Consider the following 14,939-nt stretch of genomic DNA (forward strand, 5'->3'; position numbering starts at 1 on the left):
GGATTTTTAAAAAAATAGCCCAAATTGCCCGGGGATTTTTAAAAAATATCCCAAATTGCCCGGGGATTTTTAAAAAAATAGCCCAAATTGCCCGGGGATTTTTAAAAAATAGCCTAAATTGCCCCGGGGATTTTTAAAAAATAGCCCAAATTGCCCCGGGGATTTTTAAAAAAATAGCCCAAATTGCCCGGGGATTTTAAAATATAGGCCTTAATTGCCCGGGGATTTTTTAAAAAATAGCGCAAATTACCCGGGGATTTTAAAAATAGGCAAAAATTGCCCGGGAATTTTAAAAATAGGCAAAAATTGCCCGGGGATTAAAAAATAGGCAAAAATTGCCCGGGGATTAAAAAATAGGCCAAATTGCCCGGGGATTTTTAAAAAATACCCCAAATTACCCGGGGATTTTTTAAAAAATAGCCCAAATTACCCGGGGATTTTTAAAAAATAGCCCAAATTACCCGGGGATTTTTAAAAAATATCCCAAATTGCCCGGGGATTTTTAAAAAAATAGCCCAAATTGCCCGGGGATTTTTAAAAAATAGCCTAAATTGCCCCGGGGATTTTTAAAAAAATAGCCCAAATTGCCCGGGGATTAAAAAATAGGCCAAATTGCCCGGGGATTAAAAAATAGGCCAAATTGCCCGGGGATTTTTAAAAAATAGGCCAAATTGCCCGGGGATTTTTTAAAAAATAGCGCAAATTACCCGGGGATTTTTAAAAAATATCCCAAATTGCCCGGGGATTTTCAAAAAAATAGCCTAAATTGCCCGGGGATTTTTAAAAAATAGCCCAAATTGCCCCGGGGATTTTTAAAAAAATAGCCCAAATTGCCCGGGGATTTTAAAATATAGGCCTTAATTGCCCGGGGATTTTTAAAAAAATAGGCCTTAATTGCCGGGGGGGGGGGATTTTAAAAAATAGGCCTTAATTGCCCGGGGAGATTTTAAAAAATAGGCCTTAATCTGAACATTTGCCAACACGTCAGTATGTCGCGACTCAACCTGAACAGTCTGGTCAAACGCAGCAGCATTCCCGAGCTCAAGCCCTCAGCAATGTGGGCAGGTGGTCACGATTTGGATGTTCATAGGATGGATTCGTTGGGTTAAGAAAGTCTCTCTCAAACATGAATAAAGTGTCCTTAAAAATTTTTCCTTTTTGTTATTTTCACTAAATTTTTCTATTCCATATAAATTTTATTCAATTGTCATTACGTTCCTAATAAATATGATATTTTGAAATTAATTCCGAGTGTTTTTAGTTTATTTAATGATAGAATCTACTTGTAAACGTTTTAGCCAATAGACAGTTTAGTGCGTTTGTACTTCCCGCGAAGGCCAATCAAAAAATTCCTCTAATTAATTAACCTATGCTAATTACAGAAAGAGAGAATATGAATCGCAGCTTTTAACCTCGGCGCTTTATTACGTGGTAAATTAAATCAAATCATTTAGGAAACATTAATTAGTTATCAAATTAATTAATTTAGGGTGCTCAACTTGAAAGAAAAACGGCTGAAGAAAGAATGCGTCAAATATCTCCTCAAGCTCAAACGTTTCTTTCAAGGCAACTTCCAAACGTTTAAATATACCAAGTGTTGCCACAAGGTAAATTCATTTCTTACCCACGCTTGTCGTCTTCTTTGAATATTAAGAGCAACTATGCCAATTCCTACGTTAAAAAAAAATTATTTACCGCATGGTCTTTTGAAATCAAACCCTTTTTCTAATTAATATCTGGATTTAATTAATTTTACCAAAAATAATAAGCAAATCCCGCAATGTTGCATGATTAATTTTAGAACTATTTTTACGCGAGCAATTAAAGACTAAATTATACAAATTTTATATAGTAATTTTAAGGTTAAATTAGTTAGTTTAATAATTTTTTTTAAGGAAATATTTATATAAACTTTAAAGTTCCAACTTCTCCCCCTGAAAACTGTTAAATTAATTGCGTCAAAAGTAAATAAAAACAAGTGTAAATAAGATGAAACAACAATTATTCTCACCCAAAATGCCTTTTTATCCCAGGGTTTTTGGCCAACATCAATTATGGGTTGCGCTGGTCCAATAATGGTCTTTCCAAGTCCATCACCTTCATTCCAACTTTGTTCCTTCATAATGCGTCTACCGAAACCCTGCAAGAACGTCAAAAAGGGTAAGTACGCAATTCCTTACCAACACTCTTCTTGGTACACTCACTTTCGCGTATCGTTCGAAACCACCAATTTTGCCCGTATCGCGTTGAAAATCGTTAGTGCCACTTCTTAAACTAGTTTCTTGCCTCATGGCCTTTGGCGTCTTTGTCACCAGCGCCTTAAGAAGTTAGGAAATATTTCTTGGACTTGTGATTGGATCTTAATTTACCTTGTTCGTAATAAATACTCATATCGACGTCATCGGCAGTTTTTTCATCAAACAATACTGGGCATCCGTGTAGGAAAGCAAACCAGATCCACCTTTTTCCCATTTGAGTTCAATCTCTTCTTCAAAGAGACGCTCTTTGGCGCGCTCTTGACTGCGTGTTACGTCATTATGTAGGCTTTCGTGACGTTCCCATTCTTTGCAAGTATCATTGTCGTCGTCACTCTGCCATTTATAAACTTATGGAAGCCTCAAGTAGTTACCCCTGATTGGCTAATATCCTCTAGCGGCGGTTCATCCTCTATCGGTTGTTGTTTCCTGTCCACGAACTTATCAGTAATTAGATGCAGGCTTGGAAATAAGGTTTATTTCTGAACTAGTCCTCCGGACCAGTGACCCCTGATGTCTTAAATACGAAACTGGTCCCAATTTAATTTTCTACTGGTCCCAGGACTTGTGGTCGTTCTCTCTTCCAAAAAAATCTCCCTCGGCTTAGGGTTGTATACACAACTGGACTCCTCGAGTCGAAATTTATGTTAAAATGAAAATAATTAAAGAGGTCCCCATAGCAATTTTTAATAAACTAGTCATTGGGAGCAGTGACCCGCGCGTTTTGAATAAAAAAAGTGCTCCAAGCTATTAATAAACTGGTTTTTGAGATGTCCCCTCGATGTCCTGACGAACTCGTGTTTTCCATCTTGGGTACTTCCTGTCCCATTCTCGGCTGTCCACTTTGGTCCATAATCGAATGGTACACTACTGTACTTTTGTTTGGCCCTCGATCGAGGGAATTCCAAGCCCAGTTTCCCAATTACCGAAGAAGGTAATCGGCATTGACGTATTAGATCCATGAAGACTTTAGTCGGGGTACCAACGTTTCCATTGGGCATACCAATAGGCGGGTGCATTTCAATTATAGTTTTTTAAAATAGGCATTTCACAAATATTACTTTTAAGCCCCATGACTCGAGTGCAAAATACGGCTAATAAGGAACTCCCATACTTTGATGATCCAAATATATTTGATCCGCATATACAACATTTTAAACACCAGTATAAAAACCTTAGAGTTTCTAATACAATTAACGATTTATATTAGAATGATATCAAAAATAAAAGGGAAGACCGTTTCTTCATTTTTTGTTTGCATGTACTCCCGAGTGTTGCGGGTTGAAGTTTTACAGGCGCCCATAGGAAATATATGGAGTGAATTTCCCCTGGATGTCGGCTACCATTCGATTATTACGTTCATTTGAAAGTAAGAATATTACCAGTATTTTATCGACAAATAATGTTATATAATATTAGAAAAATTAACCGTAATTAATTTTTAATTTGCATGATGTTTCTAAAAACCGTATTTTCGTGGATTTCTCGCGATTGTGGTTCGTGAGAATGACTTATATGCAGCCCTTAGCGGCTCAGCCCTGGTTCACAGTAATTGAATTGGGGTGATCAACTTCCATCACCAGCAAGTTTTCGCCATTGGTTTTCGCCTTCCAAAGGACCAAAGCAGGCTCTTCGGGAAGCAAAGGCTCAAATTGGTAAGGTTGAATATTGAATTCTTCCTGACCATCATCCGAATTCGAATTTTCCTCACTCCATTGGCGAATTTCAAACGATCCTATTTACAAACAACCAATGAATCATAGTCCCCTTAGCGACGTCACTACGGGGAAAACAAGTTGGCCGGTATTCCGCGGTTGGTTTGAATTTCAAAATATCTAAGGTACTTTTTACCTCTCCGTGTGACGTAGTCCAGGAGAGGTTCTGTAACGGCCGTGTCTGTGTGTGTGTGTGTGTGTGTCTGTGTGTCTGTGTGTCTGTCCGTTGTTACACCCACGTGACCGCGTTCGCAGTTTCCAAATCGGAGCAAACGTGTTCGCCATTTCCGAACTGCATTCACAGTCACGGAAACGGCTCCTCTACTTGAGTTCTCACACCACCATCTTCTGGTCCTCGTCCATTCCACTTGGACACCAGTCTGTACATACTGGCTACTAATCACCACCATCTTCTGGTCTTTGTCCAACCCACTTGGACACCAGTCTGTACATACTGGCTACTAATCACCACCATCTTCTGGTCTTTGTCCAATCCACTTGGACACCAGTCTGTACATACTGGCTCCTAAACACCACCATCCACTAGTCTTCCGTCTATTCCACATAGACACCAATCTGTATCATTGGCTTCTAACACCACCATCCACTGATCTTCCGTCTATTCCACATAGACACCAATCTGTATCATTGGCTTCTACTCCATTATCATCGTTTGGTTTTAGGATATACGCGGCGATCAGCTAGGGTTACGAGAAACGTCTAGCCTCCCTAAGGTGGGATCGCCACCAAAGGTTTTCGCAATTGCGCTTTTTCCTTACTATTATAATGGAAACGAATCGTATATATACCCCAAAATTTGAAGAAAGTGGGCAAGAGGGGTACCCTTCACTTTAAACGTCAATATTAGCAAAGTTTGAGATGATATTAGGTATAACGTTATTTTAAACGATTTAACTATTATTAATATTAATTATTGAAGATTAAAATAATTAAAAATAATTATGTATATTTATTTAAATATTAAGGATAAACCTCTCGTGCAAAGAGAGAGATTATCATCGCCTCCTATATCTACCAAGGCCCGTGCATGCGATATATTTCATTCATTGCCTCCTATATCTATCAAGGCCCGTGCATTGCGATATATTTTCCAAAACAACAACCAAAATGGGAAGCTCCTCTCAGAAACATAATAATTTCTTTTCTCTGTATATGAAATGAAAATATGGATAATATTGCGCTCCTTGTTTAATGGTATCAATCTTTGCCTGTCTATTAATATTTTACGTAGTAGTAATACGTTTTTAGCGAAGTCTAGAGAGGATAGACATAAGCGAGATTGTTTCGGAAAACAAATACTGCTTCCACTAATGGGTTTCTACTCCTTGTTACTCTTGTTGTCTGTGTGTGTCCGTCCATTGTTACACTAGTGCGTCGCGTTAGCAGTTAGCCTTGTGTTGATGTGTTAAGAAATCATACAGAACCTTAATATTCCCTTTTTCCATAATATAAAGTGAATATGTGGAAGTATTTTTCGTAATTATGATGCATTTAGTACTTTTGTAGCTTTAAAGCTCTGTTTCATTTTGATATTCCAAAGATGTTTTTTTAATATTGTTATTTGAAATGGCTGTTTATATATTGCTTAAGCTATACTACATCTGTATATAGAATAATCCTTGGTTTAGTGATTTCATGAAGCAAACTAAGACCTAGACTCCGGCGTGTATAACAAGTACTATCCGCAGTAGGCTTAGTGAAACAAAGAGTAAATAATTGAGGCTTTGATTTTCGTGTCTGAAATGAACAGACATCAACGTTTCAGAGTGAGCCGAAAGTTAAATACACTCTTAAATAATAATAATAAGATTAGTAAAAGGGCTAATGGTAAACGGGTAGTATCTACAGACTTATTATTCTCTTTATGGTGCGCATTGACTATTAGTGCGTCTAGCTACAATTTAGCTTTGGTGTTATTTAACGTTAACATTCATGTTGGCAAACTAAGTATATTGTTGAGGTGAGGTGAGACGAGACGATAGTGTTTACACTGCAAACCAGTTGTGAATGTAGCTTTCAGAATATAGGGTAAACAGCTGAAGCGTAGACTTCATTTCCTGTTCTTTTCCCCATTGACTGATTTCCATGTGTCCAAGATTTATCCTTATTGGATGTGAAATGTCGCCTGCTTTACTGTACATTCGCTATGTTTGGAATACTGCTTCAATATTTCGTAAATTTTTACTTCAAAAAAGTGAAATAATTCCATATCTAGGTAAATACGTTTGTAGTAGTAGACCTCTTGACACGGAGAGGTAATATTTTGGTTTTCCCAACTTGTCTTAATTTTAAACGTTTTAATTCGATTTTTTTTTGGCACACATAATTTTAGGCACATTTTTTTTTACCTAAAACTGCCCTCATCATGTACTAGTCGGAAAACATTGAGAGTATCCCTTTAATATTTTATTTTGGCCTATTTTCACCTACTTTGATTGGATTAGAATAAAAATTAATTGACCTGACTTTTTTATGAAACGTTTCTCCGAAAATTTGGATTCCCTTAAAAAACTGGAAAAGGAGAATGTTTCTTATGTTGAAAGGAATTTAAAATTAGAAGAAGTAAGATCCTTAATATTTTATTTTGGCCTATTTTCCCCTACTTTGATTAGATTAGAATAAAAATTAATTCACCTCACTACTTTCGAAACGTTTAAATAGGAATTAAGCAACTGCTACAAGTATTTTTTTATAAGGCGCGAAACGAAGACCTACGCGCCATTCATTACGTCACGTGCAAAGGTCACGTGGGATAAAACGGGTGCCGCCCCGAGATACCTCTCTCACTGTCACTGAATAAAATAGTTCCCTTATTATTAGGTCATATTTGAATGATAAATCAGTAAAAATAGATTTAAAATTTATTATAAAAATCGAAACTTATCTCGTTTGTACGCAAAACTATGATGTAAATTAAATATCACGTGTAATTAGTTTTTTATAATAAATTATCTCGACCAATAGGAATAGAGTACCTCGCCTCCGTCGGCTTTCGCGCGCTGGGCAAGCTTTGCTTTTGTCTACAGACTTCAAGTTAAAGACATTTTTGGGGTGGCTTCGTCCGTAGCGGCTGTCAGTTCGTGGTGTAGTAGTTTATTTTTAGACGCCGGTGTTCAAGTGCGGCTGTCATTTGCGGCAAAACGACAGATATTCGTATAGGTTTTACCTGGTGTTGCGTTCTCTACCTTTTCGGCGCTAGTTACACCTGTCAGTTCAGACTAAACCAGTAAGCCTTGTGTAGCTTTATAGTGCATCGTACGGTTTTACCTGAAATAAACCTGCGCAACTTTACTTAGCATCATTGTGCGGTAAAATAAACCCCCAAACTACGGTTCATTATCCGTGAGTAAACCGTTTTTGTGTTTTTAAAAGGGTGTGCTTTGTCTCTAGACGCGTTTTTAGGGTTTCTTTTGTACGGCTTTTTGGCAAGATTGATTCATAGGTACGTGAGAACAATGTCAAAAATTAGGTTTAGCTCTTAGCCCTAGACGTTGTCTCTTATCCCCTCGTGTTATGACCCCCCCCCCCTTTGTCAAAGACCTTGGATATAATATTGTAGGCCTGCAATAGGTAAAAATATAAAGTAGGAGGAGCTAATTGAAAAATATAACAAATTGTCACGAGTCAAGTTCAAAGTCTGGAGAAATGACGCTCGCGCTCAAATTCGTAAGATCTTGGAAAGAATGCGCGTGAGGAAATTTGTTTTCTTGCAATAAGATATTGTGAAAAAATTCTACATCCATGGCTTAACAATAAAAAACCAGGCTCACGTCACGTGCAAAATCGCGCGCAACTGTGATGACGATTTCTTATTTTTTAACAAGTTATATAATCACCTATTTTTTTTACGGTTTCCCAAAAACTTGGTGGGTACATGTACGCGTAAGGTGAACATCCGTTTCGACCAAACAACCCACTATTTAGGCCTAGCGAACTCTCATCAATTTTATAAGTTGCGTGTGTTGTTTTTTTATGCCAAGACTCGCCGAAGATATACTTCGTAATTAAGGAATTCCATTGGGGTATGAATTGGGAATATTTTTATTTTCGAATTTTTAAGTTAGGCTTAGAGAAATTGTCGATTTTTTTTTTATGTTTTTAAATATTTGGCTTCATGAAAAGGTTTCTCAATGCTCCTAGGAGCGTATCAATACGCTTGGTTTTATCTGCAAGCGTGTGACACTGTCATTTGATTTACTTAAGATTCTAAAGATTAAAAAAAACCGGGGGAAATACTTAACTGTGTTGGGGCTAACGAAGGGTTTAAAAATTGTAACCGAGGGGCTACTCACTTCGGAATTGATAGTTTACACACATGGAGGATTCATACCATTTACACCAGGAGGCAGGGCTACCTTAAGGACAAAAGCAGACGGGTTTCTGTCCTCCAGGTAGCTTGGCCTTCTCGTGATTGGTGTAAATGAATCCTCCATGTGTGTAAACAAGTTATTAGTAGATGCAAATTATGAATTCATAGTGACAGACTAAAGTGTTTTGCTTTTGTTACTTCCATTCAGATTGGACAAAATGCGTGATATCATTCTTACAAAATATTTTTAAATGATTATACCCCCAAGAACATTTGAGAAGGGTTCTTTCGGGAACTGATGTAGTGTTTCTCAGTAGAACTATTGATACCCTTTAAAAGGGGAGGTTGGGCTACTTGGTGGACAAAGTGTAGTACCAAGTAGCCTAGCCTCCTGGTGTAATGGTATCAATCCTCCTAGTCTGAAAACGATGTTACAGTTATCATAACAGCCAAAAACTAGACGCTGAAATAGGCTAATGGCACATCATGTTATTGCTTCATACAGTCAAACTTGGAGCACTTTCCATGTTCTATAATTTAAGTAGACCTAATTTTACTTGAGTCATTCACTCTGTCAAATGAGTTCAGACCCACGACCTTTTCAAAAACCTTTTAATTAGCTTATTAAACCAATGTATCGCTTCTGATTGGAGTGTATAGCCCCTCTTTTTTCTAAAGGAAATCTTGTACCTTTGAAAAATTTTGGGTTTTCTGGTTGGGTTTGTAGATGCTGCAAAATGCTTAGATTTATAAAAGGGAAAGGACATCAGCCTAGCGCTGAAAGGTTGTTGAAGTTACAAAAGGAGTTGTCTCAATTTTCAAAGGTATTGTGGTATTTTGAGGGGATTAAGTGATATGAAACTTTTTACTGAGAAATTTCAACAAACAGACCATAGCACACGGCTTCCCACATCGCCCAAGTGCATTAGCATGGGACCCGAAATTAAAATTAACGGCTATTGGTACCCGTAATGGGCAAATTAGGGTTTATGGGAAACCAGGTGTGGAATTTAGTAATCAACACGAAAATGAAGCTGCCGTTACTCGTATTCAGTTCTTGGAAAATCAAGTCCGTAGTCTATGTTTTAGTCTTTTAGCAATTCGGAGACTAGTTTTGTTATTAAATTATTTTTAATTGGACTTTAGGGAAGGTTAATTACCCTTCTTGATGATAGTACTTTACATTTGTGGCAAATTGATGTTAAAAATGATAAATCCGTCTTAATTGAAGTTAAAGAGTTAGAATTAGAGAAGCGGTAAGTTAAATTTTGTGGCTAGAAGACAGTAGTTGAAGTTTAAACATTACCTTTTACGGTAAGTGATATCTAGTTTATTAGGGAGAAGGTATCAGATGCCTAAAGTATTCGCGCTCCATAGTCCCCCCTTGCATTTTGAAAGGGGGGACGTAAAAGGAGGACGGACTATTTCGCCTCTCCTCAGTCGGAAAATACTTAGGACCAATGAGATGCTGCTTGTAATTTAGAGGAGGGGATTAACTCCGGACCTACGTTTGTAATCCTGGAGATAAAGCTGGAAATGTGCAGGCGAATTTATACCTTCTCCCTAATAAACTAGATATCACTTCTTGCCTTTAATCTATTTTTTTGAATCATTCAAACTGTAGTGACATTTTTCTCTAAATTTTCACAAGAACGTAATGTTTGATCTATTGTTAGTACAGAAAATGATTATTGTGAACGCAATATTTAAACTTCAAATTATTAGCTTCAGCTAAAATATTTTTAAGTATTTGGGCACTAATTAAAATATTTTAGGCTACAAAAAGTATCCGCGACTTGCGTACGGTCCAATAATGAGCAGCTATGGTTGGGAAGCGAATCGGGCAACATTTACACTGTCGATTTACTGAACTTGAAGGTTCTTGAGGAAGAACTTATTTGCCAGGATGTAGTTATGCAAAGGTATCTTATCCTTAATGGACTTTAACCAATCGTCCAGGACTCTTCAATAAGACTTAAACAAACGAACTTTCTAGCGTTCCCGACGACTTTAAAGTCAACCCTGGCGCGGTTGAAGCCATTTCCCAACACCCAGCCGATTCGGATAAGATTTTAATTGGTTATAATCGCGGTTTAATCGTCTTGTGGGATTGTGCTAAAATGGCCGTTGAAAGTACTTTTGTGGGCAATCAGCAGCAGTTGGAGTCCATTTCGTGGAGCAGGAATGGAACGTCTTTTATTGGTGCCCATAATGATGGCAGCTATATTACGTGGGATGTTTCCGATCCATCCAAAGCAAAGGAAAAGCCTCAATGGCCTCATGGTCCATTTCCTTGCAAATCCATCACGAAATTGGTGTTGAATGCTGGGGAAGACGGGTACAGTTGTTAATTATTGATCTATAAGTATTTCGGGTTGGGTTTTAAAGGTTATTTTAAATGAAATTAGGGATGATTTCATCGTATTTACGGGTGGTATGCCTCGCGCCAGTTATTGCGACCGACATACTTTGTCCATAATCGCTGGTGAAAAATACAAAGTTCTCGATTTTACTTCCAAAGTTGTTGACTTTTTTACGATAGATGATGATGGTAATATCAAAATAATCTCTTATTTAGTCGCCTATTAGTTAAAACTAATGTCTTAAGTTAATTTTGCAGAATTAGGAAGCCCCAAAGCTTTAATAGCTTTAGCCGAAGAGGAGATAGTTGTAATTGATCTATTATCGGAAGGGTTTCCCCAATTCCGTCTCTCTTACCAATCCAGTCTTCATTCTTCCGCTATTACCTCTTCGCAACATTGTGGCGATGTACCCGAAGAAGCTCTTTCAGACGATAAAAATTCCCGTTTGGAGACGGAATTAGAATTACAAAATAATCCAAGTTCTTCGAATTCATCCGAGATGGACTCTATGGAGGATATCCTAGACAGTCTTATAGTTTGGGTAAGTCTTGGCTTTTTGTTAATGCAAGGAAGTTGAAGGAAGGAAGATTAGAATGGCCCTTTAATAATAAGACCTGTATAAAATAATCTACCAGTTTTTGTGTGATTAATATGATCTATATAAACTAATTACATATTGATTAGAAAATATTTAAAATTAAATCCCTTATTAGATCAAATCATTCCAAGTTCAAGCGCCTCACAGCACCGCTTTTGAACTGTCCGATGGAGTAGCACTGGCACAGGTGCTGGCTCAAATGTAAATACACGTTAGTGCTTGCTTAAAAATATTCAACTTTTCATATAATCCTCTTAATAAACTACAGTGAGCCAAAATATTTCAATTCCAATTGGCTTGATCGCATAAATATGAAACTCTTTGAGGAAACTCAAAAAGCCTTAAAATTTCAATTGGAGGCCAAATGTTTCAGCGAAAAACTGGAGCTGGCAAAGCAGAAGGTTATTGATGAAGTTAATTTAGAATTCGAAGAAGTAAGATCCTTAATATTTTATTTTGGCCTATTTTCACCTACTTTGATTAGATTAGAATAAAAATTAATTTATGAAATGAAGAAAACTGGCCAGATGGAAACGTCCAGATTTTTGGGAGTCGGGTAAACTTGGGGTCCTGCAAAATCCCCAAAATTAGCTTTCGGGTCCAATTTGGGTCTTTGTTTTTCCTTAAAGTCCAATAAAAAAAAGCTAGATTTCAAAGCTGAGCCATTATCTCATAATAATTCATTCCAAGCTATTAATAAACTGGTTTTTGACCCGTAAACCTGTCTTATTTCCTAGCCTGCTAATACCAGCGTCGGTGCGGATTCGCTGGAAGAACTGGATATCTTGGAGGAAACCATATTAGAATTGCCACAAAAGAAAACCAATTTGAAACGAAAAAGAAGGTCCCTTAGCGTCGGTTCAGGGCTAGCGACAGTAAGTGAATTATTTTAATTAATTTTTCTATTTAATTTATTTAAGGAAGGTCGGAGTTTACTGCCAAAGACAGGGATTTTGGCAAGGACATGAGGAGTAAGCCCATGCATAATCCTCGTCATATGGACAAGTTCGCCATGATTTCCACTCAACGCGATCGTCCTAATTGCGAGGAGTTGTACGAGACGTTCAAGAGGGTTTGCGGACCCATGAAGATGAATGTCGCCGCTCCAAAAATGTAATTTAATTGATTTTTAATTAATTAATAGTACTTAATTTTTAATTTGTAGTATTCGCGTCGCGTCTGCAAAAACTTTTATCTTATACTTTTAATTGTAATTAATAATTAATTAATAATAAAATTTAATTTTTAATTATTTTAGTATGAGCGTCAGTGACGACAGAACTACGTCATTCCTCAACGCTATCAAAGACGCGATTAAAATGGGCGCCACCCTTATCGTGGCCATTGTGCCAAATAACAAAGCGGATCGTTATGACGCCATCAAGAAACTTTGTTGCATCGAATGCCCTGGTCATTATTTAATTTAATTAAGTTAATTAAATTAACCTCGTCAATTATTAACCATTTTTTTAACAGTTCCTTCTCAAGTCGTCGTAAGCCGAACATTATCGAAGAAACAAATGTTGATGTCAGTGGCGACTAAAATCGCCATTCAGATTAATTGCAAGTTAGGAGGGGAGGCTTGGGCCCTGACCATTCCTTTGAAACAAAGGACCATGATTTTGGGCATTGATACTTACCACGATTCCTCGGTAAAAGGGAGATCGGTCGGCGGACTCGTTGCTTCCATGAATGAACTATTCACCTGTTGGGCGAGTCGAGTGGCTTTCCATAATAATCGGGAGGAATTGTCCTCCCAGTTGAGGGCCAATTTCGTCATCTTGCTTAAGAAGTACCATGGAATTAATAAGGATACGCCTGATTTGATTATCGTTTATCGCGACGGACTTTCCGATGGAGAGTTGGAGTATGCCAAGGAGTATGAGGTGAAACAGTTGCTGGCTGCTTATGCCGATGTTACCGGAGGGAACAAAGTTCCTAGATTCGCTTTTGTCGTCGTGAATAAGAGGATTAGTACGCGTTTCTTTACCAATGGAAGGGGACAATATGATAATCCGCCGCCTGGGACTATTGTTGATACCGAAGTGACCAAACCGGAGCGGTAATTATTATTTTTCATCATTTCTTCATTAATTAGCGGGTTCATACAAACAGGGAAAACCTTTCTTGTTATTGCTTTGAACTTAATTGGTGGTTTTGTTTTAATTCTTCTGTTTTAGATATGATTTCTACCTGATCTCACAAAGCATTCGTCAGGGTACTGTCTCTCCGACACTCTTCAATGTTATTGAGGATACAACTGGTTTGAAACCTGATCACATGCAGAGAATCGCTTACAAGTTGACCCACATGTACGTCAATTGGCAAGGAACCATCAGAGTCCCCGCTCCTTGTCAATACGCTCATAAATTGGCTTTCTTAGTCGGCCAATCCTTGCACAGAGAACCCGCTGATATTCTCTGTAACCAGTTGTTTTTCCTTTAAAGGACGACCAAAAAAAAACAATCGATGGTATTGTCAGATAAGTACTGCTACTTAACTGTCAGTTAAGTACCATCCTCATTTCCCCTTTTTTATTTTTTAAATGAAGAAAAAAGTTCTTTCTTCGATAATTTTTCCGTTTAAAATGTTCCTATTTCCAATTTATTAACGTAAGGTAAAAATCGGGTGTTTTTTTGTTTTCGGTTTAAAACTTAAGTCAAAATATTGAGTCACTGACTTCCCTTTCCCTCCCTGATTTTTTTACAATTACATTTTGATACTTTAAAAAAAAAAAAAAAAAAACTCATTTTTGAACGAGTCTCCTTCTCCGATACTTCAGTATTATTTTCGGTTATTTTTCTATAAACATTCCAAATATGGTCATATGATCTTAATTTTGTTTTTCAGTTTTATTTAGTGATTTTTTTATGTTCCTGTGCATGTTAATAAGACTTAACACATTAAACTCAAAATATTAAGTGCCTTAAAAGTTAAAACACACACCAAAAGAGTGCCAACTACGAACTTGTCGAAATCAAAAACTACCTCGTGTATTATTATTGTTGCCAAATACTGAAGTTGTTGTTCGGAGTTTTTTCTTCGATAATAAAATTTTGTTTGTGTTTATTGTAAAAACTTTAGTAAAGGTTAAAAGTTTCATGAAAAATCCGATTTCTTAATTAAAAATTAGGCCTAATATCCTCGTGGGTTAATGACAAAGGCTTAGCGAATAGTTAAACAGAAACTGTTCATATTTATATGGGTTAATGACAAAGGCTTAGCTAATATTGTATGTTTTAATATAATATATAGTTTAAATCACAGAATAGAATAGGCTTAATGAAATCTATTATTCGGTCATTCAACAGCTGTAATTAATTAGTCTTTTATTCTAATTAGTAGATAATTAGTTCGTAGCCAATATCCGCGCGAAATTATGAAATTCGGAACAAAATCTTAATATTTTAATATAATTTACATTACATTACAGAATAGGCTTAACCGTATCCGTCATTATATCATTCTACACAGCTGAGACTAATTATTCTATTACTCTAATTAGTTAATTAGTTTCTACTTTGAAGCCAATATCCGCTCGGAATTATGAATCTTAACTAATATAATAAATAATTTACAGATTAGGCTTAAGCTTAACCATATTTATTATTTTATTATTCTACATTTGTAATTAATTAAGACTCATACTCTTAATTTAGTAGTTAATTAGTTTCTATA

The 14,939-nt window shown here is 36.8% G+C and overlaps 4 protein-coding genes and 1 pseudogene across 7 annotated transcripts; 2 read left to right on the forward strand and 3 right to left on the reverse strand.

Annotated features, from left to right (window-relative positions):
- Positions 1–1,489: 1,489 nt before the first annotated feature.
- Positions 1,490–12,154, forward strand: LOC149615487 (lethal(2) giant larvae protein homolog 1-like). Of its 4 annotated transcripts, XM_089857549.1 has the most exons (12): positions 1,490–1,607; positions 2,034–2,160; positions 9,028–9,124; positions 9,190–9,369; positions 9,447–9,556; positions 10,076–10,222; positions 10,297–10,638; positions 10,709–10,851; positions 10,921–11,204; positions 11,377–11,462; positions 11,530–11,695; positions 11,999–12,154. In XM_089857549.1, exons 3-12 carry the CDS (start codon positions 9,038–9,040, stop codon positions 12,152–12,154), a joined length of 1,701 nt encoding a protein of 566 aa, XP_089713675.1. In that variant the 5' UTR covers positions 1,490–1,607; positions 2,034–2,160; positions 9,028–9,037. The 4 variants fall into 4 exon arrangements, with proteins under 4 accessions (XP_089713675.1, XP_089713677.1, XP_089713674.1 ...); XM_089857551.1 differs by lacking the exons at positions 1,490–1,607; positions 2,034–2,160 and adding an exon at positions 3,778–3,910; XM_089857548.1 differs by lacking the exons at positions 1,490–1,607; positions 2,034–2,160 and adding an exon at positions 7,193–7,333.
- On the reverse strand, positions 1,601–2,327 carry LOC149615488 (G patch domain-containing protein 3-like). Its single transcript, XM_089857555.1, has 3 exons — positions 2,205–2,327; positions 2,012–2,140; positions 1,601–1,941 (listed from the first exon to the last, which is right to left on the reverse strand). The coding sequence occupies exons 1-3, from the start codon at positions 2,289–2,291 to the stop codon at positions 1,903–1,905; spliced, it is 255 nt and encodes an 84-aa protein (XP_089713681.1). The 5' UTR covers positions 2,292–2,327; the 3' UTR covers positions 1,601–1,902.
- Positions 2,388–3,274, reverse strand: LOC149615489 (G patch domain-containing protein 3 pseudogene; annotated as a pseudogene).
- Positions 3,788–5,969, reverse strand: LOC149615490 (uncharacterized). The gene is made up of 2 exons (XM_089857554.1): positions 4,107–5,969; positions 3,788–3,990 (listed from the first exon to the last, which is right to left on the reverse strand). The coding sequence occupies exons 1-2, from the start codon at positions 4,378–4,380 to the stop codon at positions 3,788–3,790; spliced, it is 477 nt and encodes a 158-aa protein (XP_089713680.1). The 5' UTR covers positions 4,381–5,969.
- A 71-nt stretch (positions 12,155–12,225) lies between the features above and the next one.
- Positions 12,226–14,370, forward strand: LOC149615491 (piwi-like protein 1). Its single transcript, XM_089857553.1, has 4 exons — positions 12,226–12,374; positions 12,520–12,671; positions 12,738–13,323; positions 13,442–14,370. The coding sequence occupies exons 1-4, from the start codon at positions 12,226–12,228 to the stop codon at positions 13,704–13,706; spliced, it is 1,152 nt and encodes a 383-aa protein (XP_089713679.1). The 3' UTR covers positions 13,707–14,370.
- Positions 14,371–14,939: the final 569 nt, after the last annotated feature.

This window comes from Phalangium opilio, unplaced genomic scaffold (assembly GCF_054372755.1).
Source record: "Phalangium opilio isolate 3A_F unplaced genomic scaffold, DU_Popi_V2 ptg000217l_1, whole genome shotgun sequence".
NCBI lineage: Eukaryota > Metazoa > Arthropoda > Arachnida > Opiliones > Phalangiidae > Phalangium > Phalangium opilio.

Bases quoted from the DNA above. Each gene is read 5' to 3' on its own strand.
- LOC149615488 (XM_089857555.1), bottom strand. From the start codon at position 2,291: ATGAGGCAAGAAACTAGTTTAAGAAGTGGCACTAACGATTTTCAACGC. The intron at 2,141-2,204 runs GTGAGTGTACCA...ACGTTCTTGCAG, and splicing joins GTTTCGAACGATACGCGAAA to GGTTTCGGTAGACGCATTAT. The intron at 1,942-2,011 runs GTGAGAATAATT...TTAATTTAACAG, and splicing joins GGGATAAAAAGGCATTTTGG to TTTTCAGGGGGAGAAGTTGG.
- LOC149615490 (XM_089857554.1), bottom strand. From the start codon at position 4,380: ATGGTGGTGATTAGTAGCCAGTATGTACAGACTGGTGTCCAAGTGGAA. The intron at 3,991-4,106 runs GTAAAAAGTACC...GTTTGTAAATAG, and splicing joins GGACTACGTCACACGGAGAG to GATCGTTTGAAATTCGCCAA.
- LOC149615487 (XM_089857549.1), top strand. From the start codon at position 9,038: ATGCTTAGATTTATAAAAGGGAAAGGACATCAGCCTAGCGCTGAAAGG. The intron at 10,639-10,708 runs GTACAGTTGTTA...AAATGAAATTAG, and splicing joins TTGAATGCTGGGGAAGACGG to GGATGATTTCATCGTATTTA. The intron at 11,463-11,529 runs GTAAATACACGT...AATAAACTACAG, and splicing joins GCACAGGTGCTGGCTCAAAT to TGAGCCAAAATATTTCAATT.
- LOC149615491 (XM_089857553.1), top strand. From the start codon at position 12,226: ATGAGGAGTAAGCCCATGCATAATCCTCGTCATATGGACAAGTTCGCC. The intron at 12,375-12,519 runs GTAATTTAATTG...TAATTATTTTAG, and splicing joins AATGTCGCCGCTCCAAAAAT to TATGAGCGTCAGTGACGACA. The intron at 12,672-12,737 runs GTCATTATTTAA...TTTTTTTAACAG, and splicing joins TTGTTGCATCGAATGCCCTG to TTCCTTCTCAAGTCGTCGTA.